The sequence below is a fragment of the Scophthalmus maximus genome, chromosome 9 (assembly GCF_022379125.1).
Source record: "Scophthalmus maximus strain ysfricsl-2021 chromosome 9, ASM2237912v1, whole genome shotgun sequence".
NCBI classification, from domain to species: domain Eukaryota; kingdom Metazoa; phylum Chordata; class Actinopteri; order Pleuronectiformes; family Scophthalmidae; genus Scophthalmus; species Scophthalmus maximus.
The window spans coordinates 10,437,389-10,464,635 of NC_061523.1; the positions used below are offsets into that span (position 1 = coordinate 10,437,389).

Genomic DNA, 27,247 nt, shown 5'->3' on the forward strand with positions numbered 1-27,247 from the left:
TCAAATTATCAGGCACTTTATTTCTTTATAATACATAATGTACACACAGTATATACATGTAGTTTCAACCCAATGTGTATTTAATCTGGATTGTTTACCTTGATGTAAATTGATAATGTGCATTTAGGCATATCAACATAAGGGTTTCCTGTATGCATTTACAATGTGTATACAAACAAGTTAACTTCATAACATACCAGCGCATGGGACATTATATTTTCAGGACCACAAGGATACTGAATAATATACTATGCAAGCAGGGTCATATTAAGGAAAGCAGTTGCCAAATGTCAGAGAGAAATGGGTCTCCGTTAAATAAAGTAGGTCAACCTCAAACATTTATCAGAGCCAAATGGAAAAACAGGTTAAAAAAAGAAGCTGCGATGAAGTGGGTACAATTTACATCTGTGAACAAAATCTACATTTAATTTAGTGCTTAAAAAACAATGCACATAACTGGGATTTACAATATTCTAAAAGGGGACGCAGCAGACAAGAAGTAACACGAAGGAAGGAATAATTGTAACTTTACCGTTTCATCAGCTGAACATCATGTGACATCTACCACAGGCCATGAGAAACGTCCAGGCTGAAGGTTAACTGACGTGTGAACGTGAGGGTTTGACCTAACTTTACTGCAATTAGACAACAGAGTCCACTATAATACAAGCATTCCACCAGTGGCCAAGTCATTCCACTCACACGTTTCCCTTTCTCTTCCATTACATATCGTGTTAGATTTGACTTGATAAGTATGATCCGTAGAAGCATTATCTTTTTTTTTTATCCAAATGAAAACGTTGTCTTTCCTTTTCAGCATTTTAATCTTTACAGTATTTATTTTTCCAGACAACCCATTTTTGCTTATTTACAAGAAATCATATATCGTCAACATTACTGCAAAGCCCTCTCCAAAGTGTCTTTTTTTAATTTACGTTTTGGAATTTTGTGCTCTCCAGGCTGCCCAACCCATTTTCTTTAATTTCCAGTATGTATTGATAATCTGTCCATGAAGACTTAAAGAAATATCCTTATAATAGTTTCTTCTTTTTTGTTCTCAAAGCCAAGTCGCATGGAAAAATGTGAAAGATCAGTTGGAAGGTGCATTCGAGTGCTGATGAGAAACTGATACTTGAGTTTCCAGACCGAAACATTTACAATGCAAAAAAACAAATATATCATGTTAAACTTCTCACATCCATTTCATGAGTCTTGGGCACCTAACCAGGACTCAGACATGACACACCTGCGGGATTTCGTCAAATCCACACATTAGAGCGAGCTGTCACGTGAACAACAATGCAACTTTGACAAAAATAAATGGAAGCATGATTCTGTTCTCGTAGCCATGGTTTGTTTTGCTCAGGCAAACCACCCCTCCGTGGCAACTTGGCAGCTTTTTTTAATGAAATGAATTAAAGATGCTCAAGAGCCTGAAAAAAAAAAAAATCTAAACAAAAACTTAAACAAATCAAGGTAAGCAAAACATTGGTATTCGCCTTTAACCTTCACTACTGGCTCTAAATAGTTTAGACAAGTTCTGACAGCAACTAACACTTGTGTAAGTAAAACCGAAAAAAGACCAGTAAGTAAGCGTCTGAATGATACAGTACATCAATAAATATAGATGCTGATAATGAGCGAATATACAGTATATGTGACATTAATGCAGAGCACCATGCTCCATTGTGTTATTAATGTTGGTTAGTTTATAGGGAAAGGGAAAGGCAGAGTCTCAGAAAGCAGAACACCTCTCAACCTTCTCACTTGGGCTCTTTTTGGTCACAGTGAACTTGGACTTGAGAGAATGGTCTGCTATCAGCTGATTGATTTCATTTTGCCTGTAGGAAGACAATCTTTGACTCATCCAGGCTGCTTTGGACTCGTCCTCAGAGCCTCGAAAGCACCGTTTGCACGCCCTGCCCATGAGGTACGCCACCTCGGCCAGATTGAGCAGCACGCACACCCCAGACACTGCCAGCATGAACACGGTGAATATAGTCTTTTCTGTCGGCCTGGAGACGAAACAGTCCACGGTGTTGGGGCAAGGGTACGAGTCACACTTCACCAAACGCACCATCTTAAAGTCAGGATAGAGCAGGTAGAAGATGTAGAGAAAAGCCACCTCTAAGACGATTCTGAAGATGATACTGATCATGTATGTCCACCACAGGGCTCCGGTGATCTGAAACTTCTGGTTCTTGACTTGTTCCAGCTCCTTGGGGCTGCTGCGGCCCGTCCTCTTCAGGATCTTTTTATCAATGTGGCGTCGGTGGGCCACATGCATGGCCACAAGCAGCGCAGGGGTGGAGACCAGGATGAGCTGGAGCGCCCACAGGCGGATGTGCGAGATGGGGAAGAACTGGTCATAACACACACTGTTGCAGCCGGGCTGTTGGGTGTTGCAGGTGAAGCCGGACTTCTCATCTCCCCAAACGCTTTCAGCAGCAACAACCAGGACCATGATACGGAAGATGAAGATGACCGAGAGCCAAACGCGTCCGATGCCGGTAGAGTGCCTGTTTACACCGCTGATCACGGCATAAAAGGTCCCCCAGTTCATTTTCGACTCCAGATCTGCAGAAAAGGGATAAATATTCATGGATGTACGCAACGCTATCTTTCTAGCTAGAACTAGCAACTTTTATTTATTAATGTATATCAAAATATATTAAGTGAATTTCATTTGAATGAAGCCACATTTACAGAAATGGCTAACCATATTCAATAACTTGGCTATAAAGGCGGTCGTCCATAAACAACCAAATAATTTAGCAAAAGTCTTACTGTTATAACATTACTTTTAAATAGTTTACCAGGCTCAGCCGGCAGTGCAAGCGGCGTAAGCAGCGCCGGGTCCGAAGATGACCATCTTGAGGTGCGGCCCGAGCATCGAGCGGGATTTGGCACCGTAAGGAACAACGGGCAAGAACTGCCAAGTAGCTGTTTGGTCGTATAAAAGCATGGGCGATGGCCTCACACCGTGCTCCGTCACAGGACGCAACAAGTCGAAGCCAATTGCGAAACATTGGCCGAGCCACGTGGTCCGCTCACCCTGTATCAATACTGTACACCCAAACTGACCTACAGCCAAGTTGCAGACGGACTGACAGACTGCCAGCACATTTCTCCAGGGAACAAGCCATCCATCTCATTATGAAAAGTTCTTTAAGACGTGAGAGATCTCATTGTTTGCTAAGAAAGCCTACAGACTTGACCAGAGTGCCTGACCCCCCCCCCCCCCCCAAAAAAAAACCCTCCTGCAAATCACTGCACCCTTTAATAGCCGACTACAAATAAACTTCAAAGAACAACAGTCATGATTTAAACATCATCATCCCAAGTCATTTGTTGAGGGCATGGGGCATATCAGCCACAACTCACACAACAGTCTGGCATCATTGCCAATGTTAGTAGAAAATAGAGTAAAATGACGGATGGTGTATTTTACCTTCAGATGTGGTGGTACACAAAAGTGTGTACAAATCAGGTGGAAATGAATGAAAATATTGTTTTTTTTAGAGAGCCGAAAGGCTGGACTGAGAACACGCTGCGTTCGGAAAATGCTAATCATTCCTCCGCCACTAGCCACTGCCCTGCACCGTAACAGTCATATGCTCTTATATAAACTATTTACATACAATGGCGGCCTTTATTGGGCTGCAACAAGACTCTTTAGAATTCAGATCAAACGCCTCGATTTCCGCCTACCCCCGGCAAAAGGAGGAATCTGTGTGGACACAAAAGGCCTCGGGCCTGCCACATTATTTATTGTGCTTGGCAGAGCAGGGGAGTGAAGGAAGGCTTTGACCTGAGCCACTGCCATCCAGGGAACAGAGTCACTCACAGGTTCGCAGATTCCTCTGGGGAAACACAGGAGCTGTCCTAAATGAAAAGAACATTTTTATACAAGATTTAATTTAAAACCTTTACATTTTGTTTCCAGACATCTCATTTTGTTCAATGTTTTTGTTTCTTTTGGGTGCTTGTAACAAATTTAAAACTGCAATTGCAAGTGAGGCATGCAACAGTATTTCATCTCGAGTGTCAAGTGTCTTGATAAACTCTAAACCTAGTATAATGTAATATAAATGTAATATGAATTTTATTCCATTAAACACCACTTCTCGTGCCAGATATTGGCTATATAAGACAATTCATTTTCACAAATCACCTCATCTTATATTACTTTCAACCAAGAAGCACCCAAGTATTAATTTTGCTTCCAGTCTTTGATAATATCAATTTGTGAGCATGACATATTGAGTAATAGGCAAAGTGGGACACAGGGAAAAATAAATAACAAAACAAGCCTTTTTATGAATGAGCCACAAACCATGCAGTAACAAACCTGCACTTAGACAATGATGGATGTAAACTCATTTCAAACACCCACAGACTAATATGTACAGACATAATATACCGATTTGAAATCATTCTTTATAAGCTTTCACAATTTGATCTGGTCAAACACCCCCCTACAACAGTAGAAACAACTATTTACAGTGACGACAAACTGAAAGCGAGTGGCAACACAATGTGGTCGTTTGTCATGCGCCACCAGATGACCTATAGCAGTTCACTGTGCCATGAGCATGTCTGCGTCACTTGTGACGGGCCTGGTGGGAGGGTTTGCGTGGCCTGGTAATTCTTTGAATGAACTAGCCCTCATTTATAGTCTCTCCAAGATACACTTCTCTACAATACAGAGACACAGGTCACACAGTATAGCGAGACAATATAGAGACACATACAACTGCAGATAATGCATCTTTATTACAGCAGTAGGGCTATATATGTGTATGTGTGTGTACACATACAAAAGAATAGATTTGCCATTGTAAAAGAACACAATATTAACCAAACACAAGATGCTCTAATAATGTTCATTATCAAAAGTAATCTGTCTGAGCTGGCACCATCTAGCAACGGGAATAAATCAGGACCTGATACACACTCCTGTTTTATGTACAAAACTATGTCTATGACATTTTCACTATTTTGTATCCATGTCCACATACATATTATAAAGGTTGTAGAAATATGTCAAAGTTTTAAAAGACAGTGGATTCAGAATTTCCTTTTCTACACTTAATATATAGAAAATACCAAAACAAATTTCTTAGGTTTAAATAATGCTATAGAGCACATACCCTTTACAGTCACATTCACTAAAAATAGTTTTTTCACTTTTACTATAGGAACTGCAATACAAGACATAAAAATACACAAAGCCGATACATGCTACTTCATGTGTATTAATCATGTCAATGCCCTTTTGCATTTTTTCCCAAATAACCTTGATTAATCTTTGTACTGTACAGTGCCAATTACAGAAGTTTGTCAAACGTGTCTTAAAAATCCTCTGTATGTTAACTTGTGCACACTTGGTCAATCGAAATCAGATACATTTAATGCTCTCATTCAAGAATGATCGCACGTCTCGGTGTTTGACAAAATGTTTAACATTTTGTCTGCTGGTTGAGACAAAGTTATCTCCAGTGCACTGAAGTGCGACAAGCGTTCCCCTTACGCTTTTCAGTTACTCCTTACTTTGAATGTAGCACGAGATGAGGTATTTCTCCCGGTCGGAGTCCTGTTTCCTCATTTTGAGTTGAACAGTGCCTACAACGTGAAAAACAGGATTTTATTGAAATGAAATGCGCTGTTTTTGTCACAGGTTATACTGCAACCTACTATGGATGGCCAATTTAAGGTAAACACTGTCCACACTGTAACTCTACTTACTTCTTTTCACGAGACCAACATTCTTCAGTTGACTGTGTTTTGCGTGTCCGTTTTGGGCCAGTCTCAAAGACAGTGGCGCACTTCTCCTAAAAATCAAGATTAGTGTTTGTACAGTTAACATTAGGTACCAATACTGGCTTCAAAACCATATAAAAATATTATGAAAAAGGTCAACCAGTCACGCACAAGACTACTACTTTATTCAACTAAATACATCACTGGAACTACGATAGCAAGTAAAATAAAGAAATCTCATTTGTGGCAACAAGATTAGATCCTTCAATAAATCCTGGTGCCTTTCTTTTTTAACCATTTCCAATTCTGTAATTCTAAATTTATAATCCACAATTAAACTGACTGTTTCCTTATCAAGTACCTCATAGCTCCGAGCTTTCCCTTTTCCAAGAACAGCTCAACCGTTAATTTCAGCCCCTGTGGGTAAGATCTGGCATAAAATGTCCTGTTGTGCACCATTGCTTTGAACCAGCCCACTGCCTGCTCAGACCAGTCTCTTCCATTCACAGGCGTCACCTGAGGGGGGTGGCAGGAAACAGACACAAAATACCATGAACGGAGATAATTCATTTCCTTTATCACTGAGCAATAGATAAGGCTGTGACTAATCACCTGGACAGACACCAATAATTGAGTCTACACTCTTACAGCACAGTATATTAACCATTTCCATGTATGCAAATCCCGAGGGATTTGCATACATGATCCAAGATCTTAACATGTTCGTAAATGAGAGGTTTATGGGCTAGTTAACATACACGTAGAAAATGTTGAAGACAACAAAGATCACATTGAGCAGCAACCTGCTTACATCTGCGAGTGAGACTTGCGCAGCCTGAAGTGGAAGGGTGGCCATTTCCAGGGTCAGCTCCTTGGTGTTCTTCAGTGAGAGGCAGGCAGTGCCACCGTGGTCCAGCCTCTTCACCTCCACCTTGATCGAAGTCTCACTCCCAGTACCATCAGGGGGGATATGATCTTACATTCAGAAAGACAGAGAGAACGGCAGCTTAGGCCAAAGATGCAGTATGACATCTCCAAGTGGCTACATGCAGGCAAAGCGACACTGCTACCACCTAGAGGTATGCATTTGCAAAACCATTCCAAAACACAAAGCTAAACCCACCTCCACTCACTCCACATATCTTGGTCACCTGAGCCCTGCACCATTGTTCTTGCGTTGGGAACCAACCCATTACTTGGGTTCCAATGTCTGGAATGCAGTTCTGCTCGGCATATGAACTACTGGCTCTCCAGCTGCTGCAAATGAGAGAAAAAATAATGACAACCAGAAACATGTGGATTATTAAAATAGAAAAAAAGAGAAAATCTACAAAGAAGGCTGTAATGAAAAAAAGGGATAAGTGGCTCTGTAGGTCCTGTAAATGTGATCAGGGAATCAGTGAAGGTTTTGCGAAAAGCTGAGAAAAAGCAGTCAAGAGATTAGATCCATGCTGAACGACTTACTCTGTGACAAGGGCCTGCAGCTTCGCGAGGGAGTCTGCGTGCTGGATGTAGAAGTTGCCTGGGCTTACAACATGAGACACCACAACTTCAATTTCATCAAACTTCCGGATCTGGAACTCGGGAATGGTAACGTTGTTGATCACTGGTGTTTCTGGGCCAGAAGAATTATGCTCTCCTTCAGGTTTTGTGCACTGGGGAGTTTGCGTTTTCCACTCGATGTCTACACTGGAGTTCTCCACTTTAGCAGATCTATTTTGGCAGCATTCATCTTTGTCTGGGCTGCCGTCAGTGTGTGCAGGTTGCACCTCTGTGAAGATGTCTCCAATATCCCACAATTCGGTCTTTGTCGCAATCACACAAGTGTAGGTCAGCGAGCCACTCGATTCAACTTGTTTTACTCGGAAGACTGGTGCTTGGTTTTCAATGTCTGCACGCAATGTTTTTGGGGCGAGTGCTTCCATAAGATCATCTCTCAAAACATTTCTGAATTGGTGGCTTTGTGTTTTGATAGTAGTCGACGTTGATTGTGGCGAACATGAAGTGTACTTACTTTTATTCCACTCCATGACATTGACCTCCAGTGCACCCTTGTTTTTAGCTTTGGCTCTGAGGAAGTGTAACAGCTGAGAGGATGTTTGTTTTTGGTGTTGCACCTGGACATCATCCCCCCGTCCCCAGCTAATTAGTGGTGTTATTTTCATGGGTTTTGGGTTTCTCATTTCTGGTAGTATAGTCGGTATTGGTGGTAGTAGTAGTGGTGGTCTCTCTGCATCAATTTTAGGGCTTTGAATAACGGCAGATGGCAGTAACACATTATCTGGTTGGCTTTTCTTCTCATAAATAACAGCCTTTTCTTTTGTTTTGCCCTTTGAATGACAGGATGAGCTCGTAGTCTGAACGCAGCTATTGTAGCCGGACGAGATGCTGTGAATCATGTCATCCTCCTGGGCCGCTGCAGGCTGGGAGATGAGGAAATGTTTCAGCTGCTGAAGGGACAGTGTGCCTCCAACCACCTGGACTGCTTTCGCTATGGAGCTTGCCATGAGCACGTTCTGTAACATGGGCCCGAACTTGAGAACATCTGTCATCTGGATCCTTTTGTCTCTGGGTGGCTTAAGGAGGTTTGTTCTCACTCCCATTTTGACAGCAGGCTGGACACAAACTCCTGGCTCTGTAATGACGAGAGAAGCAGCAAGGGAGTGTTTTCTTAGAGGAAGTTGCACTAAAAATCTTCAAAATCAAAATTGTGGGTGCAATGTCAGACTGGCAGCTGAAATGCAAATGACCAATTGTTGACTTACCAACAATGAGGTCCTTTAGTGAAGCTGAGAGCTTTTCAATAGCTCTGCATTTAGAATCCAGAGCCACTGAGAGATCACTGACCAGACTGGTGGGTAAAGATGAGTTCAAGAAACCTTGGACCTCATCATAGGCCTGAAAGAAAAGTGAAACCAGGTTTAGTCTAGGGCTGCAACTAACAACTATTTTCATTATCTATTAATCTGCCGATCATTTTCTCGATTAATCGATAAGTTGTTTGGTCCATAAAATGTCATGAAATAGTGAAAAATCTTGATCGTGTTTCCCAAACCCAGACATGATGTTTTGTTTTTGTTCACACACCATGGAAATTAACTTTACCGTCCTAGAGGAGCAAAGAAACCAGAAAATAAACAATTAAATATTCATTTGAGAAGCTGAAATGATAGAATTTTGACTTTTAAAAAAAAGTAAAAAAACACTAAAACAGATTAAACATCGATTATCAAAATAGTTGGCGATTCATTTAGTGGCTGATTACTAATCGATTAATGGATTAACTGTTGCAGGTCTACTTTAGTCAACCCAATAAAGTATAACATTTTTGTTAATAATCAGAAAACGTATCTCTTGATACTATAATAATTTACAAGGTAATTTGCTTAACTTTCATGGCTGAGATCCTGAGGTGTCAGTGTGTTTTTTCACCCTTCCCTGACAACTAACTAAACATTTTTGTAACTAAAAATTCATCAGTTCTAAAAACAAATATATGCACGTTCCAACCACAGCTCTTTGTTTCATTAAAATGAGCAATGTTAGCAAACTAAACCACCGGTGTGGGGCTGCGGGTTCGACCGTGTGGCCCGGGAGCCTAGTAGCCCGCTGACCCACAGCTGATGCTAAGCTACATGGCTAAAAAAAACGTGTGGCCGTCAGACTGGCGCTACCTTGTTGGTGACGTTGCAGAGATCTTGTTCAAGCGTCCTCTTGGCGATTTCCAGCAAAAACAGTTTGCACATTAACTGCACTTTGTGCGCGGAGACGGGGACGGGGGGCTGCGGCGGGCGGTGGACGAGCTGCCGCTGCTCAGGAGGAGTCATGGTCGGCGGGGAGAGAGCGCTATGCCCGCGGGCGCGGTCAGGTGCTGCGCTGCTGCTGCTGGAGCTGCTGGAGCCCGGGCTCTGACTGCGCGTGCGCGGCCGCGGGCTAATGCGATCTAGCTAGTTAGCTAGCTAGCCCGCTAACACACTTTTTTTTTTAAAAAGAAAGAAAAAAACAGCGTTTGTCCGCAGTTTACTGTTTCTGGGGAGTTTCCGCAGCGCCGCAGCGAATTGTCCTCGTCTTCGCAACCTAGTCTGCTTCTTGCTCCAGTCGTGGTTGTCAGTGGAAGGTCTCCTGCTCCGTCTTCGACCGCAGGTGGACAAGGAGGTGCGACGCCACGCCACGTCGACACCTCCTGCGCAGTCAACCAATTAGTGAGGCAGACTCAGTAGTGTAACGTTCATTCGGATTTCCTCTCCTAGTTTTTTCTTCAGCTCACCTGTCACCTGTCTCTCCACCAGCCGACAGGCCTGCTGTTGGGTGACCTCTTCCTGATGCAGGGTGTGGCAGAAGAAGAACAACCAAGTGCACAGTGTGGGTCATGAGCTGGACAGGAAATACAAAGGTAAATCATATTTAAGGACCCTCCTCATTTCAATGCTCCTGTAAGACTTCGTCCATCGTGTCTTAATTATTGGAGAATTCACACTGCAAATCAGGACCGCTTCCTACAATAATGCTGTAAGAGCAGCCAGGGACCCCTGTGGTCATGGATGAATTATTACAGGACCCCCAGGCCTTAGGGGCCTAATAGGGGCAAGGGGCCTCACAGACACTCTGGTCTAATCATTTCTTGTAACACACACACACACACACGCGCGCGCGCAAAATCACACACAATTCAGCTGTACAGCACATATAGGCTACAACAGGCCCACATTGAAGTGTAACTTCACCACTGCGTCATTTTGAAAAATGCTTAAAAACTAGAGCAGGGGGCTAAGGGGCCAGGGGAGGCAGAGCTGGATGTGAGAGTGACAGTGTCATTGTCAGTGACGTCTTTTACGACATAAAATGCGACACAGATTCGCAAGGCACTTATGCCACATGAGGGCTATTCTGTAGTGAAGGACTTCTCCCCTCCAGAATCCCCTGAAGTGGGCATTCGTGTGGGGAGGGACCATGGTGGTCCCGAGCCGTGTAAGTTCGAGACGTTGGCTCCAGCCCCGGTTATGCCTAAAGCCGAAGCCGAGGCAGTCCCTGAGTGGTATCGTAACGTTAGAAGGCTAATTTTGGCGAATGTTCAAATTAGTTGTAAAGCTATGTAATTACCATGAATATTTTTGTGCCTCTCTGAAATGTCCTACAAATGACGAGTGACACATTGCCATCCCTACCAATATCCTTTACCCAGGCGTGTGTGTGTGTGTGTGTGCGCGCGGAGGCACTGCAGTAGCCTGGTTCCCTTAAAGAGAACGTGTTTTGTAGGGAGGTGCTGAAGGTTACGCTGCTGGAATAAGACCAGACCACAGTTTGTCTGTAAACACCATTTCTCCATTCTGATCATTTACCCGCCAACATTTGATTTGAGTGCGTTAACGTTAATATCAATTTCATGACGGAGAGAGGTCCCAAACGGTCGGTCCGAGATGGTTTGAAACACAAGGTGGCATTATGAGCCTAGTTCAACCCACGAAAACTTGGCAATAAATGTGGTATTAAAACCACCATTAATGTGTTTCGTCACAGCACAGTCATGTGATTGCGTTCACCGCTCAAAAATGGCATTCAAGTGCGTATTCTTCTTTAAAATTTAGTAAGTCCTCTTGAATATGTGTGGACGCACAGTCGCCTTCCTGTGGTATTTTGTAGTGTCCTTTCATAAAATCAGGCCCTGTGTGTGTACTGGCTGTTTCAAAAAAATTAGAAATTGTTGAAAATACATTTTGTCAGCTTGCTGTAATAATATGGGGTTTTCTGTACTAAGAGAAGTTCATCCATATTTTTTTGAGTGAGTCAATATTTCTAGCAAAAGTATGTTGGGTAACTGCTTTTTTCTAGTCTCACTGACTGAAAGCGCTTGACAGCGCAAGTCACATTCAGCCATTCACACACATTTATACATTACTGCTATTAAACGCGCTTTTGTTCTATCACATTCATACTCATGTATACGCTGCCGGCACAGCTGTCAGAGGCAATTTAGGGTTAAGTGTCTTGCCCAAGGACACATTGGCGTGCGGACTGGAGGACGCAGGGAGTGACTGGCCTACCTTCAGGTCAGTGTACGACCGTCTCCATCTCCCGAGCCACAGCCGCACAATGCATTTGTAAATAAAACTACAGATTCAGGTCAGCATATTTCTAAATTGAACATTGGATATTTGTTCAGAAAAAAGCAATTATATCAAGAAATCAGATTACATTGAACACAAAGAATTGTATTCCTGATGTACAACATGTACTACATTTGAGGAGCAAGATATCGCTGATATAATTTTTAAATATAGAGAGGATTTTACAGCAACATGTTTAATAGGGCATGCATGTCAATCCTTTACTTGTTAGCTGGAAATACAGTTACCCTAGAGGGAGAGACTGACAGTGATACAATCTTTCAATGTGCTAACAAACAAGCTGCTGCTGATATCTAAATACCAGCTACTTTACCGCCAAGGAGAAGAATGAACACAATTTGCTACCTGCATTCCTATGGTTTTACACCTAATACTATACACACAGTGTTCTTTTCTTCGAGTGCTCTTTGTTTGAACTTGTCAAGCTGCTACTTGATCTAGTACCGAAATCTTGTGGGTGGGGCACAGGGACATTTCCTACAGTTGTGTTGCTCAACAGCTAGATTGATAGGCATCCAGGCTGTTGTGGTACTACTGCTGGGGTCACATCTGTGGCTCGAGCCAGTGGACACAGTCGTACTGGGCATAAGGCTCACAAAAATGGTGCTTTGCATTTGGTCTAAAGGAGAAGGATGAGTCAGTAGGTAGACAACCAGAGAATTGCTCAACAGGATATCCTGCATCAGCAGTTACTCCCTGTGGCACCCGAAGCTACTTGCTCATACTGTGATAAAATCTTCACACTTGTTTCATGAAATCATTTCATTTCAGATTCAAATTGCAACATGTCACGAGGCAGACAGTCACCTCACCCCATTGTCTGTGGATCGCAGCATAAAATGAAGTGTATTCATGTGTTGTTAGTTAAACCTCATGTTGATGATTATAGTGTCTCAAAATTTTATGACTTGGTGGGATTCAATTTGCTCAACCAAAAGCAGAAATTCACAGACGTTTTGTTTTGCAGGTGAAGAAATGGGGGCGTCCATATTGTAAAATGAAGATTGGCAACATTTTCTGGTTATTACGTACAGCATGTTTATTGCGTACAGCTTGTTTATTACGTACAGCATGTTTATTATGTACAGCTTGTTTATTACGTACAGCGTGTTTATTATGTACAGCTTGTTTATTACGTACAGCCTGTTTATTATGTACAGCACAACTGTTGCTACATTTACCCCTGTATTTGGTCTCCCAGGACCGGAGGCGCATAATTTATAGAGATCACAAAACACAGACAGTTGCAGATAGAGAACACCACAGTCATTTAAAAATATGTACATATGTTTATAGAGAAACTCTTACAAGGTTCCTAATTGCCATTGAGGTGGTCAGTTTTGATTCTGGGAATGTTGTGCAACACTTCACGGACGTCATAGAAATTTGAGCCAAGGTTAAACTTTTAGCTGCAAACAAACATTTCACAATGGAGGATGGGCAAAAAGTTCTCTGTCTGATTAGTGATTTGGCATGCGCTGCTGCGACCAAACAGCTTGGGAGTCGATAAAGCCAGTTTCAATCACAACATCTTAGCCGTGCAAGTCACACAGCGTGATGCATTTCTGACAGACTAGCTATGGGAAGTGTCACGAGAGAAAGCTTGAACGGAGAATAGATGCATGTGTGTGTAATATTGAAGTCGTTACTGCGTTCGCTTGACTGAAAGTCTGTTGGTTTTTACATCCTAAACAACCATTTAGCTGCACTTCTGTAAATGCGTCATCCAAAGTGAAAGCCACAGGAATTATGCTTCAGTTGCAGTAGTTTGCTCTCCAGTTTTCTCACTGACACTATTTGGTTTGTTTACTTCATGTAACCCATATGTTGAGCAATATACAATGTGTGTACAATATAAAACCAATGACAGTAGTCTATGGATATCACACTATAAATGATCTCTGTGTGCAGCACAGCTTCCTGGTAAATATGATGAACACTGTTAGTAATACAAATACAAATAAAGCAATAATGAACATTTGTCCAAACTCCTGTGCTTTTCCATGAGACAAACAATACATCGAAGAGCTTTGGAGATACTCCGTCATCTTGACTCTAGTATCACCTGAAAAGCATTCAGTGTCACCCACATCAGGCAGGTATACTTTAGACTCATTGAGGATTGCCAGCCATTCAGTGTCACAGCAGTTAAAATAATTCCCACTAATATACATAACATTAAGATGTACAGACAAAGTGTGAATCAAAGAATTGTTTAAAGACACAAAACGATTATTTCTTATATCGATTTCTCTAAGAGGTGAGCAGCTTAAACTGCTGGGTATGATGTCAAGATGGTTGTTTGACATGTTCAGCTGAGTTAACGCCGACATACAGGGTAAAGACAGATCAGAGCTGGTCATGTTTGTTCTGCTGATAATCAAGAGGCGAAGTGTTTTTCGCACACCTTCTAGCGACCTCGCATGTATTACCATGTGTGCATTTTCTGCGAGATTGAGCGAAACCAAAGAGGTTTCCTGGAATGTGTTTGGATGAAGCATTTTTATATCGTTTTCCTTAAGATTGAGGTGTTTAAGAGTTCTCAACTGCTCGAAGGTAACACAAGATGTGTTGACATCTATTTGCTTTGATTCAGAGCTGCTCAGGCAGTCCATACGAGCACAAGGCTGCACCGAATTGTCTTGCAGATTTAATGCATCTATTTGTGTGAGCGCGTTTAGAAAGAGTGGGGAAATATATGCAAGTCCATTGCTTTGCAGGTCGAGTTGCTTTAAGGAGGGAAAGAAAAGCTGCCGACTGTATCCTGAATCATTGTGATTTCTAATATTCCAGATAATGTTTTGCAGACAGTTGTAACTGAAATTCAGTGTTTCTAAGGATGAGAGAAGGCTCAAAGTCTCCAGTGGGAAAGACCTAAAGTGGTTATAGCTCAGGTCGATATAAATCAGTGGCATCTGCCTCCAGTTTGAGTGAAGGATATTTTTTCGAACTATTTTCTCATTTATAATCTCACTATAAAGGGAATTGGCTTCTGATACCATTGCGGCCTCTGAATTCAAGGTACCAACCAGGTTGTTCTGCAAATGAAGATACCTCAAACGGTTCATCTTGGGAACAATTGGAAAATAAAGGAGTTTGTTGAAACTCAAATCAAGAATTTCAAGATCATAGAACTGGTCATCCTGATGCGTGACAAAAAACTCAACTGAATTTTGACTAAGATTCAGGTATTTAACTTGATGTAGTTTAAAATCACAGATGTTTGCAAGGTTATTTTTGGCCAAGTTCAGCATCTCTAAATGGCTCAATGGTTTGAATGTCCCCTTTTCTATCACCGATATCAGATTGTCATCGATAGTAATGGCCCTTAAACCTTTACTCTCCTTAAACAAGCTGGGTGAAAGTCTTGTTAAAGCATTACCAGTCATCTTAAGTTGATTAAGAGAAGATTTGTTTCGAAGGTAGAGTTCAGCTGAATCATCGCTCAGGCCATTCATTGATATGTCCAAACTCTGCAGTCTACTGATGGATTGGAGAGCTTTGCTGTTGCTGCCAAGGTTGTTGTTCAGCGCATTTCTGGACAAATTCAACTCTTCAAGTCGAGCCAAGTTTTCAAAAGCCCCCTCGGAGATGAGATCCAGCTGGTTGGAGCTCAGGTCCAGCTGCTCCAAGTGCGGCAAAACAAGTGTGTGCAACTGTCTGATGAAGTTATTGGACAGGTCTAGTCCTCTAAGTCTTACATCCAAATCCCGAGGGACAGAATAGAGGTTCTGGTTGTTCCAGAACTGTTGCTTGAAATGAAAGGAACATTAATCATAATCAAAGAGTGAACCATGGAAACCAAAGTCAAACAATCTTTGCAGTTTCTCAGATCTCAAAACTAGTACAATTGAAACTTTATGGGCTACACGCACATTTTGCATTTCAATTATTCATCTTCAGCCTACCTTAGGATCATCATATGTCAGTCCAGTTATAAAAATGTCACGGCTGAGTGACCAGAGTAGCAGGAGATTAGAGAACATATGTCCAACCATTTTCCCTCTGCTGCTGCTTCTGCTGCTGTTAAACTGTACGGTATCTCTACTGTTGTCATAGCTCACATACTGGCACACACACATACACACACACACACACACACACACACACACACACACACACACACACACACACACACACACACACACACACACACACACACACACACACACACACACACACACCCTCTTATAGCCATGCTTAAAAAAAAGGGAGAGAAAACATCTGTGGACGCCAGATAGACACTGTGGACTATATTTAGACAGACAAGTCTTGACCCCTGATACATCACTTTCTATAAAGCTTTGAAAAATACCCTTCTAAATTTAATTTAAAACTGTTGTTTCTGTTTTAAATGTGATTTATAAATTAATGTATTATAGATAAGTTGATTTAGAATTAGTCAGTAACTGAAAACCAAGTGTCAATATGTTTGCACTAAAGCACATTATCCTATTTATGACAACTTGCATTTCGTCATTAAAGCATTAACAGAATTGAGGAGGTACATTTCAACCAGGAAAACACCTCCGGAGTGATATAAATTTACACTTTTGTTTGTTCCTGTCTTAGTCTTAGGGGAAAATGGAAACCATTCAAAAATAGATGAGGGGAACAAATAAACAGAGAGTGCGGAGGTGGAGCTGGAGGGAAGCGGCCCAGCAAGGTATAAAGAGACATGCAAAAAATAGACTGATGAAAGGAGGTGGTGGCACACATAAATATGCAGAGACAGGCCCAGGTGGACTACCTGAAAGACATGCATAAATGCTTAAAGGATGAATAACTGTCAGAGGGGCAGCTCAATTAAAACGTTGATTATATCTTTTCCTGAGATGAGTGACAGGCTCCAACAGTTTTCCTGCTGCTGTCTCTCAGTCCTTTATCAGTGTGTCCTCACGCAGCTCAGTCAGCCTCCCACTTCCTGCAACAGTGAGCAGCGTGGTTATCGCCTACATCCCGTCTTGTTTCAGTTTAGCTGTATGACACCAAAAAAGGTTGAGTCTGCGTCCATTGAGACGAGGGCCTGGGGCCTGTTTGGGATCACCAGTTCCAGCTCATCGTCCTGGTGCAGCTGCACAATACCTGTAACAGATTTGTGTTGTTGAGGCAGATGGTAGGAGAAGAGATACAAGATGGATGACATTAAAGAGGAAACAGACAAAGAGTGTCTTAATAAGGAGTTTTCCATGCTTCGGTGCTCCTTGGCATAGACTCAACAAGTCTGTGGAAGTCTCCTGAAGGGAATGAAAATCCACTTTCTTCCAAAACATATGCACCTATTTGTTTTTTTGAGAAAAGTGGTGGAGGGTGATGCTGTCCTTATCAATCCAGAATAACAGTTTGAGCTATAGTGACTTGGAAGATAGCATAATTTCATTGTAAGTGACCTCGCGTGCCGTATATGTGGAAGCATCTGCATTCAATATTTCTCCACACTTTTATTCATGTTAACCCTTCAATTTGTCGAATGTCAAAAAGGTTGGCGTTGAGAGATTTGTCGTTTGAACCTCGTACACAGGGCAGACAGTGCTGCTAAGATTAGATTAGATTCGATTGAGAACTCTGATAAGACTCCGTGTTAATGAAGGTGCAATCAGAGGCAGGTTATCTTAACCTAGCGTCATGCCTGTCCACTGTGGGAAACAGCAAGCCTGACTGTCAAGTGGGGACAAACTCCGTAAATAGCAATAATAAGAGCTCAGTAATTGACATGTTATCTCTAGTTTGGTTTGTCTGTATATGAAAGTGACATACAGACTTATTTTTAAAGGGTTTGATGGGCCTGCCTATTTCTTGGTCTTGGTTTTACTCCAGGAAATCACTTCTCTGGGCCAACAAATGGCACAAAGTGGGCCTACAACCATGTGTTGTTTTTATATTGTGGGTTTTGTGCATAATAAACAAATTAGATATGTAAGAGCAGTTGGTATGTGGATTTTGTTAACTTTAAACAGAGCCAGGCTGGCTTCCTGTTTTCCAGCCTTTGGGCTATAAGCTAAATCGCTGCTGGCCGTAGCGTCACATTTACTGTGCAGCCATATGAGAGTGTTGTCAATCTTCTCATCTAACTTTCAGCAAAAAAACCCCAAAACAAATTAGCATATGTGTCACGATGTGATTTCTTTGAGGAGCCCACAGTGCAGAGCAGCAGTGGTGCGTCACTGACCTGCAGTGTGGCATGTGTTGGCAGGAGTTGCATCAGGCATCTCTTGCAGGCAGCGCAACAGCTCCGTCGATGTCGTCTCGGGGGAGCTCCAGCTTCGGATAATATGACCCATAACCGCGCCTGGGCTTTTGAACAAAACCTGTGAATTAGGTAGAACATTAGTTGAAAAGCTGGAACAAATCAGATGTAATATCAACTTAGTTATGCTTGAGTTCAGTGACACAATACTTGTCCAAACACCAAGTAATAACCGTCTTCTTGGACAACAATTCTGTTTTCCTTTTGTGAAATTGCATTTCCTTGCTGTGCAGAAACAGTCCAAGGGATCACAGTTATATTTCCTATGGGAAAAGGCAAGATACACTTATTCAAAATAATGGCAGACTGCAATTTACGAAAAAAAAGAGTTGAATGTAGTTTTACCTCGTACGTCTGGCTGTTTGTTAGCGTTAGCAGTTAACTGCAGGAATGTTGAACCTGGCAAGAGTGGGAAATAAACACAATACTTTAATTTTATTTACTTAGCAAATACTGTTTATGGTCTCACTACCAGATTAGACCATAACTAATGGACACATTTGCAGTTCTCAGCTCCAACCAACCTCTGCAGCTGCCTTGTTCCCGTTTTACTCTCCTAAAGGACATCTTTAGAGAACTCCAAGCTTTTTGGAAAGAACTTGGCTTAATGTCCTAAGAGAAAACAAAGCACGGAGAGAAAACGTATTATTGTAGCACTATCTGAATGCTCACTAATAGCATAAATCTCAGTAGTACAATGTCCAAGATGACTCCATCCTACATAATCAGTGACATACCTCCCTTGTTTTAGACATCTTGGCCATTTTCCCATTGACTCCCTCAGAACGTGGCTGATTTAATTGTAGAATTAAGTCCCCCTGGAGTTTCCGAAAATCATTTTCTAAAACGCTGGCCCTGTGCACCAGGAAAAGACTAAGACAAAACATAAATGCCGTTAGTAATAATAAAGAATTGAACAGCATACTGTGACTTGCAGGCTGGATGTCTTCACGTTACTCAAATGGGTGAGGTCGCACTTCAGTTAACCCCGGAAACCTAAATGTTCAGTTTCAGAATTCGTTTCTAAATGAGGAACTATCTTCTCTCTGCCTCTCAAGATGGAATTCATTTAGATTGTATTAAGATTATGGCCAAATTGCAGTGTATTGTGAAACTTTCAGTTAAAGTAAAAGCCACGTAGAAGGCCTCGCTGAAAGAACATCCTTTGTTCTCGTCGGTACTCGTCCAAAATGAGAGAAGTTTTTACCTTTTTAAATCAATACCACCAGCTGCACAGGCACAAAAGACAGACAAATGCGTTAAGACAGAGAATGAAACATTTTAATCCATCAATCAACTCCATTTACAAAAGTATATCCCATTTTATATACAATATGTACAGAGACGTATAAACAATTAGATTTTTTCCACATGGATTCATTCATATGGTAACTAAACAATAGCACTGTAACAAAACATACAGGTATCACTGATATTCTGCAGGGATGCTGTAGTGCAAATGTGCGCAAAATATATAGTGCTGTTTCTCTTTGAAGACCTTATAACTCCAATTTTAATGGATTTTTCTCGGCTTTGCATCGGTACCTTTATACTTGCTTTGAACATTTATATGATCTTTTTATTATTTTTCATAACCCAGGGGCAGGTGGAGCTAAAAAACCCCAACAACCTTTGAAACCACTCCCTTACAACTGTTAATATAATTAAATTAATCACAAAAGGCCAAGTATACAAACTGCAAATAAAACCTTTCGAATAGTTTTTGGAGATACAAGATTATCATTCAACAGCACTGAAAGGTTTGTAAATATTAAGTATCAGTCAGAGGAGTGTGTCACTCCTTGTTATAAAGAGAGATGCTGTCTGTTTAGACACAACATGGTGACTATAAATAGAGACTCTTATCCGATGCTGATGCATGACAGTCTACATTGTGATTTAAACACAGAGCTGTGAAAGTGAACAAAAGTCACCAAGGGGCTTCCTCAACTTTAATGACCTAGAGGATGTAAGTGCCTAGAAGTTGATTCTAAAAAACAGTTCTTATAAATTCATAGATCCTAGATCAGGCAGGATGAGATGACAGTGTGACTCTGGACTGATTTGACCATTGTGTTTTTCCCATTTCTGCAGAGGCCTGGTGGCTGTGTAGTTATCAGTTCTGTCCAGCAGATGGAGCCTCTCCAAGTCTGACACTTCCCAGGAAGGTGGTGTGGTTGGTCATACTGATAAGCGTGTCCTCATACACTATGCGTATAGAGATCCTCTGGCCAGCGCGAAGCAGGCTCACCCCAGCCGTGTAGCAGGTGTTGAACTTGCGCTGGCCCGTCTCGATGCTGCACGTGCAGCGCAGGAACGGGTTGGAGTCCACCATCACCTCGTAGCTGGCAATGTCGGTGAAGTTGAGGTAGTACACCTGGTGGAGACAGAAGATTCACAAGCGACTGAGAGGGATGGTCAAAACAAGTAATATTCAAGTGCTTATTTGAAGCTGAAACAGCTGGAATATCACAGTGGCCAACAAGGGTTTAAGTTATAAAGGTTCACATAAAGCCACTGGGCGAGCGGAAAAAGAAATGTGTCTTATAACTCAAAACATTTATGGAACGGCAAAGCAAGCAGGTGTTTAACCTTGACTGCAGAACAACTGCCAAATGCTTTTTACTCTGAACTGTAAATTTTAAGAGTTACGTCAAGGACCGTACTCACTTCTACCTGACTATATATGAAGTAGACACCGTCCAACAGCACCTCCAGCTCTCCAGAGCGAGGGTGCATTTTAAACACTCGGTGATGGATGGACACCATCTTCCAGTTCCTAAGGATGCCTTCAGACAGATCTAAAACATGTCACAACAAACAAATAAGAGACAAATGGTCAACATAAACCGTTCCCAGCAGGGTTTAACCACAACCAGAGCTCAGCACTGACCGAAAACTTAAACCTGCTAAATGATGCTTTCACTCCTTTCAGAATGACTCACTGATGCAGGGAAACCTAACACTGCTAGCACGCTATGCCTTTGCTCCTGACCAAGTGAACATGGCTCTGACTTATATAATACAACCTTATAACTGTTTGCTAATCCTATAATAGCTATAGGATTACATTAGGGTTACCATAATCTTGCATAATCTTTTAGTACATATTGGTAGCAACATTTAGCCTTCTTCTTCTGTAGGTGATTGCATTAACTTTCCATAAGGAAATACGTATGCAGACAAATGTCGACAATCCAAAGTGTTTAGGTGTAGCAGGCATGTGTGTTAGCCAAATTGCAGAGTCTGGTCTGAAGGGATTAATCATAGTTATTGTTTTGTCCTGAACTTAGTGGTTTTAACTTTGACTGGGCATAGACAAAGGACCCACCTTCTCTCACTTGGATGGTTGTTTCCTGCCCTTGCAAGTGAACCACTGCAGGCTGAAAAACAAACACCTCTGGTTACCAAGGGTCCGGGTTAGGATACAGAGTAGAATAGGAGAGCAGCTGGTTAAAATGGGGATTTTGTGTGACCTAAGATTAAATTTGACTACCTGGAATTCCTTTGTTTTTGTTTTGTCCACAACTCCTGCAACAAAGAGAGAGAGACATGATGAAATGATGGCTGTCAGCACAGCTGAGGAACAAAGAAGGGATGAAGATTAAAACAAAACAAACTGACATAGTTTGAAGATGGAGCACTGCTATCCCACACAATGTTAGACACTGCGTCCGAAACCCTCACTGTGCAGACAATGAGTTCATCGATTCTGACAACCTGAGCCCCCTTCTAGTGTGGGAATGTGTCGGCATGCAGGAAATTTCTGTAATCTAAGAACAAATCTCTCAACTTGGGGGTGTTTAAGATCTCTGGCCTGAGTCTTTGCTATTGCAGTGTGTCATCGTGTCATTTCTATTTCACGTTTTATACCTGCTGGACCTTGAGCGCCCGGAGGTCCCTGTGGCCCTGGAGGTCCAGGGGGTCCTGCAGGCCCCACACCGATGCTTCCTGGAATACCAGGTATTCCGGGGATGCCCGGTGGGCCCTGTGGGCCTGGGGGACCAGGGGGACCAGGGGGCCCCGGCACAGACCTTTTCTTCCCTGTACAGACAGAAATAAAATGGATTGGCAAACAAGAAAAAACAACAAGCAGGTAAATCTTTTGATCCCAAAATCACATATTTCCCTCCAAGGGTATTACAATCTGTACAGCTGCTGTAAGAAGAACAGCAAGAATAATGTCCAAATTCTTTCATGATGGACGGAGTGAAATATTGAAAGATTGCCATTCACTTGTAGCAAGCTTTGTTGGATTTTGGATGGCAACTCAAAAACACTTCAAGAAAGTCGACCGCAAGTAGCAGTGTAAGGAATGACTCAGAAAAACTGAAATTTAGGCGGAATTTTGAATTACCTTTTTTCCTCTCTTTCCTTCTTTCCTTTCCAGTCGATTCTGTAAGAAACAAAAACAGTGTGATTAAACTTGAAATGGCCTCCTGAACAATTATCATCTCAGATGACGTCTCGAGTATCCTGGTCATTCTGCGTAGGTATCCTAAATAGGCTGGAATAACAGATTCATGATGTTGTGCGCTCAACGCCGGAGTGGAGGTATGTCAGTCTGTGGTATCTTCTAGTGTAGTAATTTGTAAGTGTGGTTTCACCTCCTCTGTATGAACAAGTGCCTTAAGCATTCACAGGCAGTGGAACTGGAGAAGATCATTAGAGAGATACTTTATCCTGCCCAAAATCCTTTTCTTTGAATTAAGCCCAGATGGAGAATGCAGATGAAAGTGTGTATACATGTGTGTGTGTGTCTGAGTTGGTGCACGCCTATGTGTGTGCGTGCATGGATGTTGGTGGGGCATCTATTGGATGTCAGTGCTTGAAAGACAAAATGCACTTAGTGCGCTGCTGCGTGTGTTCCCTGTGTGCAGCTGAAGAATCCTTTTCAAAATGCCGTCTCGCTGTTCTTGTGTTTACCATGTCATTACAACTACAAAGGCCATTTAACCTTAAAACCTCACAGTTTGAGTCCCCCTCAAACATATGGCCAGCGTTTCTCCTCTGGCTAAATGACTGGATGCATCCGCATAGATTTCTCTTAACGAGCAGCCCTATCTGGAATCTGGTGCCCGTTAGAGGAGTGCCGAGAACGCACACACACACGCGCGGCACACACACGGCACACACAAACACACACACATCTAAGGCTGAGATTACAAAAGCCTTTGTCTGTGTGCTGAGAGCAGAAGAGAGACCTGGGAATGATTAGTGTTTAGAGGCTCGGGACTTTACTGATTTATGTAGAAAGTCTCAAAGGTGAGTTTTTTCTTCTAATTTAAACACAATTACTAAACTTCCCCCCAAGTATTCAGTGTCACGCCACAGACATTGGAATGCCTTGTGATCATGCTGCACTTGTTGCACTCAGACATGAAACTTCAAAGGCTTTGCTTTTTATTTGCATAGCTCACATTCTAAACAAAAACTACAAAAGCAATTTCAGACATATTGGCCACATGGTTTTCTTGTGGAGCTATTGATTACGATCAATCAATTCAGTGGGTTTAATGAAAGCCATCAAAGTCTGGGATGATAACCCAGATGTCCACCTGGTTTTCTGAAATGACTGCATGTTCCCACAAGTGATAATTCTTTTGTCTTATTTTTCCGACTGTTGAGGCGTGACCGACAACACGTTTGGATTCCAAAGCCTTAATTGCTAAGTTGACAGATACAAAAGATATTTTGGGGACCTGATATCATTTTGAGATGGGGGAAATCAACGCAGGCCTTTGCTGTCTGTTTCAAATTGGTGAAACCCTCCCAAAGTCCCTCTTTGCTATCCAAGTAATAATCAATCCCATTCCGTTCAATTCTTGCTCTATAAACGCAGCAACATTATGTGGTGGAACTGCTATGTTAAGTAAGCACAGGGCAGTAAAAAGTCAATTCCACAAAAGACAAAGTGAGAAACCATTAACAAACTGTTTTCGAATTTTAACAGCCTTAAGCCCACCATAAGCCTCTTATTGACATTGTACCGCGTCCACTTTGGACAAGAGTTAGAGACACCATTAACCGTCAGTTGACCAGGGCATTCCTAAACACATCCAGAAAAAGGTACTGAACTTGAAGTTAAGAGCCTGAAAAATATAGATGAGGAGGCAATACAGCTTAAGTATCAGCATACGTCTGTGTGTCAAGGTGTGAGGATATAAAGACGATCAATCCAAAAATAACAGCTCGTACCAGTCTCTGGCTGCTTGCCGGGACTCCTTTTCGCTCGCTGAGTTATGCCCCTGCTATCCTCTGTGGCGCGGGAGTCACTATTTCTGTGTAGTAACCTCTCCTGGTGGAAGAGAATAAAAGAAAAATATTAATGAGTATGGCAATTCATGTCGCAGAAAATTCAAGCATGATTATTCACTTTGAACACAGCGTCTCTCCTCGGGATATTATTACCAGTCCTGGCCCCCTTGCATTAATTACAGGAAGCAGACAAAAGCAATGAGTGATACACGTTTTTGAGAGTGAAAAACTATGTTACAAGTGGCCTTTCTATTCTTGGGGTATAATGTTTGCACAGAGACAACTTGAGGCATTTGAAAAGATTTGAGACACTGTCATCGGGCACATTCATTTGTGGCCAAGTCATTGTTTGCCCCAACGGGGCTGTAACCTATCCTGTAACCCAAGTCTCATCTGTCTGCATTTCTGCCGTTTCAGACAGTCACCTGGACACTGCTGCTCTAAAATTCACCTTTTTATACAAAAGGCTGACATGAATTGTGGTTAATCCGAGAGCAATACCCATTCACATGGCACCTGGTCCCAACCCTATTCAGCGGTAGCATGAATAAGCTAAAACAACGGAGTCAAAGAAAAGGATCTGATGGAGCTGGTCTGAGCTCACCCCCAGAAACCGGAAAAGCTAAGGGAAAGCTCCAGTGGTGGGCTGTTCCCATGGGCGAGCGAGTGGCGGGACAAACCACATGCCTGTGTTCTTATGCGACTGGTTCTGGTTGACCTACATTCACATGAACTCTGTAGGACGCGCTGACCTGACTGTAGCACGCACACAAGATGCGACCGGCACAGACAACAAGGACTGAGAGTTAAGATCGTTCAAAGTCACTTTTGGTTAGATTAGCCAGTTTGCGCTCACATTCCCAGAAGCCGAGAGACAAAGAAACCTGGCCATGGAAACACAACAAGACCACCCAAAGCCCCTCTTTTTCGTCGAGCGAGAACGCTTTCGGTCACACTTTGGAGTGTCAGCATAAATAACAGTAAGGGTACGAGGTATAAAGGCTCTTAATGGCTGAGGACAGATGACCAGACAGCGAGTATTGTGCTGGACATCTGCTAAGAGTTTGTATAACTGACATTTCCAAAGCATTGACACGTGCAGCACCTTAGCATGGATCAAAAGATAATAAATAATGATGTATCATTCAGTTTCTTCTGCAATCAATGAATTAGACACGCTTACTGACAGACCCTTTGACCTAGCTTTTTCCACGGGGGTTTATCCCAGTTGGGGATACTAGATGACATATTCCATGTTTCCATTTGTGACGATCAAGTAAACATAGCTGTTAAACTCCGCCGACGGACAGAAAGTCTCCTTTTTCTGAAAGCGGCGTGAACTCCCGGTGCCTCATTGTGTGGTTTTTCATGCCGAGCCACTGAAAGACCATGAGAAGACAGACAAGAAAAGTTATGTTTCGAGTTTCTTCTATACCTCGTCTCAGATGTGGGAACTCAATCGTGGTGAAGGATGAGCTGTATCATGTCGAACTACCCCCGCTGGTTGTGTTGGGCAAACTTAAAGTAGTTAAAGTCTACATCCCTGACCAGCTGCCAGCCATGTCTGACCTTATAAGCACGGGATTTCCAGCCTCATGGAGTAGTGAGTGTTGGAGCGGTTTATCGGCACACAGACCTCCAGATGTTCCCGCGAGCAGCGACGTTCGCTGTTCATTTGGTGTGCAGGTGTCTCCACATCTCCTCTCCAGCTGTTGGCATATAGGGGGCTTTAACCTCTCAAAGGATTCTGGGTGTGTGTTCAGGCATATGGCATTACACTTTCGTCTGTTCTGACAGCCAAACATGATTCCACAGCCAATTTCTGGGCCGAGATTAAGCTCCAGTTGAACGACAGAAAACAAACAAGCAGTCTGCTAGGCTACTACCAGACTGGTGTGGCTGGCAACAAAGGGTTTCAAAAAGAATATAAAAGATGAATAAAACAACAATTCCATTATACGACTATGGATAAAATTGTTTTGCACCATTTGTTTGATTTGTTCCACGTCATTAGAACATTTTACAGCATTCATACCCTTCAAAGGCAGAGTTACAGTAAATCAGGATGACAACGTGTTGGTATGTATGCCAAGTGCCAACTATTGAGTAAACCATTCTTTTTTTCAGCAGAAGGGGAAAAATGCTATTAATTAGAGGGCTCTCGAATCTTCAAAGCGTGGGGGGTGCTGCTATGCTCGGAGGAAGAGATTCCCCGTTGCTCCGTGAGGATATGACTAAAATTCAGTCACCTCGGGGATGTGTAATTTTCTGATGAGGCGACTTCTCTTTGCCCTATTAACACTTAATATGACAACGGCTTGTATTTCTACCCTTTTCTGCACGTATACTACCAAATTTCCCGGACATTCATGATATTTCGAGTTGATTATGGCAATAAAATGCCACAGCTCACGCCTTCAGTCCTAGTAGCTCACATTTACTCAACAAATACAGACATTTGTGGTTGCAGTAACGCCTTTAATTTCCACGGCTCGTCCAAGATTTAGTCACTAAATTGCGGTGGAGAATGTGAGGTTACAAAAGTTGAGCAGGTCAAACTGAGGGCTGGTGGCTGAGGGTGCCAGATGCAGACTGGGTGCCCATCATCGCTGCACAGGCATTACTAACTTTAAAGGCATGCATCCTTTTTGTGACCTGAAGCCTCATAATACTCCTGTGATTCACACTCCTGGAAAGATTCAATGACGGCGTGTTTTCCTCTTAACTATCACCCAGAAGGAGTGTCCCTACCTCAGCCAATATCAAACACAGCTCTCTGGAAGGGCCATGTGTTTTAAACCATAACTTTGGGTAATTTAATAACAGCATCCATAGATTGTCATCTAAAAAAGCT

General features: G+C 42.3%; 4 protein-coding genes and 1 long non-coding RNA gene across 14 annotated transcripts in view; 1 reads left to right on the plus strand and 4 right to left on the minus strand.

The window, feature by feature from the left end:
- On the minus strand, positions 1-10,140 carry LOC118319802 (gap junction beta-1 protein-like). 5 transcript variants are annotated; one of them, XM_035650442.2, is made up of 10 exons: positions 9,438-10,140; positions 8,529-8,661; positions 7,228-8,398; positions 6,887-7,020; positions 6,575-6,738; positions 6,125-6,279; positions 5,749-5,834; positions 5,554-5,625; positions 3,712-3,885; positions 1-2,577 (listed from the first exon to the last, which is right to left on the minus strand). In XM_035650442.2, exons 1-10 carry the CDS (start codon positions 9,588-9,590, stop codon positions 1,736-1,738), a joined length of 3,084 nt encoding a protein of 1,027 aa, XP_035506335.2. In that variant the 5' UTR covers positions 9,591-10,140; the 3' UTR covers positions 1-1,735. The 5 variants fall into 5 exon arrangements, with proteins under 5 accessions (XP_035506335.2, XP_035506340.1, XP_035506339.1 ...); XM_035650447.2 differs by lacking the exons at positions 6,125-6,279; positions 6,575-6,738; positions 6,887-7,020; ... (1 more) ...; positions 8,529-8,661; positions 9,438-10,140 and having other exon boundaries at positions 3,848-3,885; positions 5,749-5,832; XM_035650446.2 differs by lacking the exons at positions 5,554-5,625; positions 5,749-5,834; positions 6,125-6,279; ... (3 more) ...; positions 8,529-8,661; positions 9,438-10,140 and having other exon boundaries at positions 3,812-3,874.
- The window catches only part of LOC118319811, a 27,859-nt gene continuing 10,394 nt past the window's right edge, over positions 9,783-27,247 (plus strand). The window contains exons 1-2 of one of the 2 annotated variants that reach the window (XR_004796103.2): positions 9,783-9,965; positions 10,053-10,156. This is a non-coding gene — a long non-coding RNA (uncharacterized LOC118319811). The remainder of the gene's footprint in view (positions 9,966-10,052; positions 10,157-27,247) is intronic. The other variant, XR_004796102.2, reaches the window with a different exon arrangement.
- Positions 12,902-15,985, minus strand: LOC118319805 (transforming growth factor beta activator LRRC32-like). 3 transcript variants are annotated; one of them, XM_035650458.2, is made up of 2 exons: positions 15,797-15,985; positions 12,902-15,634 (listed from the first exon to the last, which is right to left on the minus strand). In XM_035650458.2, exons 1-2 carry the CDS (start codon positions 15,968-15,970, stop codon positions 13,772-13,774), a joined length of 2,037 nt encoding a protein of 678 aa, XP_035506351.2. In that variant the 5' UTR covers positions 15,971-15,985; the 3' UTR covers positions 12,902-13,771. The 3 variants fall into 3 exon arrangements, with proteins under 3 accessions (XP_035506351.2, XP_035506350.2, XP_035506352.2); XM_035650457.2 differs by having other exon boundaries at positions 12,902-15,640; XM_035650459.2 differs by lacking the exon at positions 15,797-15,985 and adding an exon at positions 15,764-15,787.
- On the minus strand, positions 16,127-19,138 carry LOC118319809 (tumor necrosis factor ligand superfamily member 13B). Of its 2 annotated transcripts, none has more exons than XM_035650468.2 (6): positions 18,873-19,138; positions 18,660-18,747; positions 18,481-18,534; positions 18,298-18,398; positions 18,058-18,196; positions 16,127-16,973 (listed from the first exon to the last, which is right to left on the minus strand). In XM_035650468.2, the coding sequence occupies exons 1-6, from the start codon at positions 19,056-19,058 to the stop codon at positions 16,858-16,860; spliced, it is 684 nt and encodes a 227-aa protein (XP_035506361.1). In that variant the 5' UTR covers positions 19,059-19,138; the 3' UTR covers positions 16,127-16,857. The 2 variants fall into 2 exon arrangements, with proteins under 2 accessions (XP_035506361.1, XP_035506360.1); XM_035650467.2 differs by having other exon boundaries at positions 18,286-18,398; positions 18,873-19,137.
- The window catches only part of eda (ectodysplasin A), a 13,800-nt gene continuing 5,947 nt past the window's right edge, over positions 19,395-27,247 (minus strand). The window contains exons 2-8 of one of the 2 annotated variants that reach the window (XM_035650462.2): positions 24,334-24,433; positions 22,493-22,531; positions 22,009-22,179; positions 21,632-21,666; positions 21,467-21,518; positions 20,812-20,936; positions 19,395-20,512 (exon numbers count right to left, since the gene is read on the minus strand). In XM_035650462.2, coding sequence (XP_035506355.2) covers positions 20,252-20,512; positions 20,812-20,936; positions 21,467-21,518; positions 21,632-21,666; positions 22,009-22,179; positions 22,493-22,531; positions 24,334-24,433 — 783 coding nt within the window. In that variant the 3' untranslated portion in view covers positions 19,395-20,251. Of the gene's footprint in view, positions 20,513-20,805; positions 20,937-21,466; positions 21,519-21,631; positions 21,667-22,008; positions 22,180-22,492; positions 22,532-24,333; positions 24,434-27,247 lie in introns of both variants that reach the window. The other variant, XM_035650461.2, reaches the window with a different exon arrangement.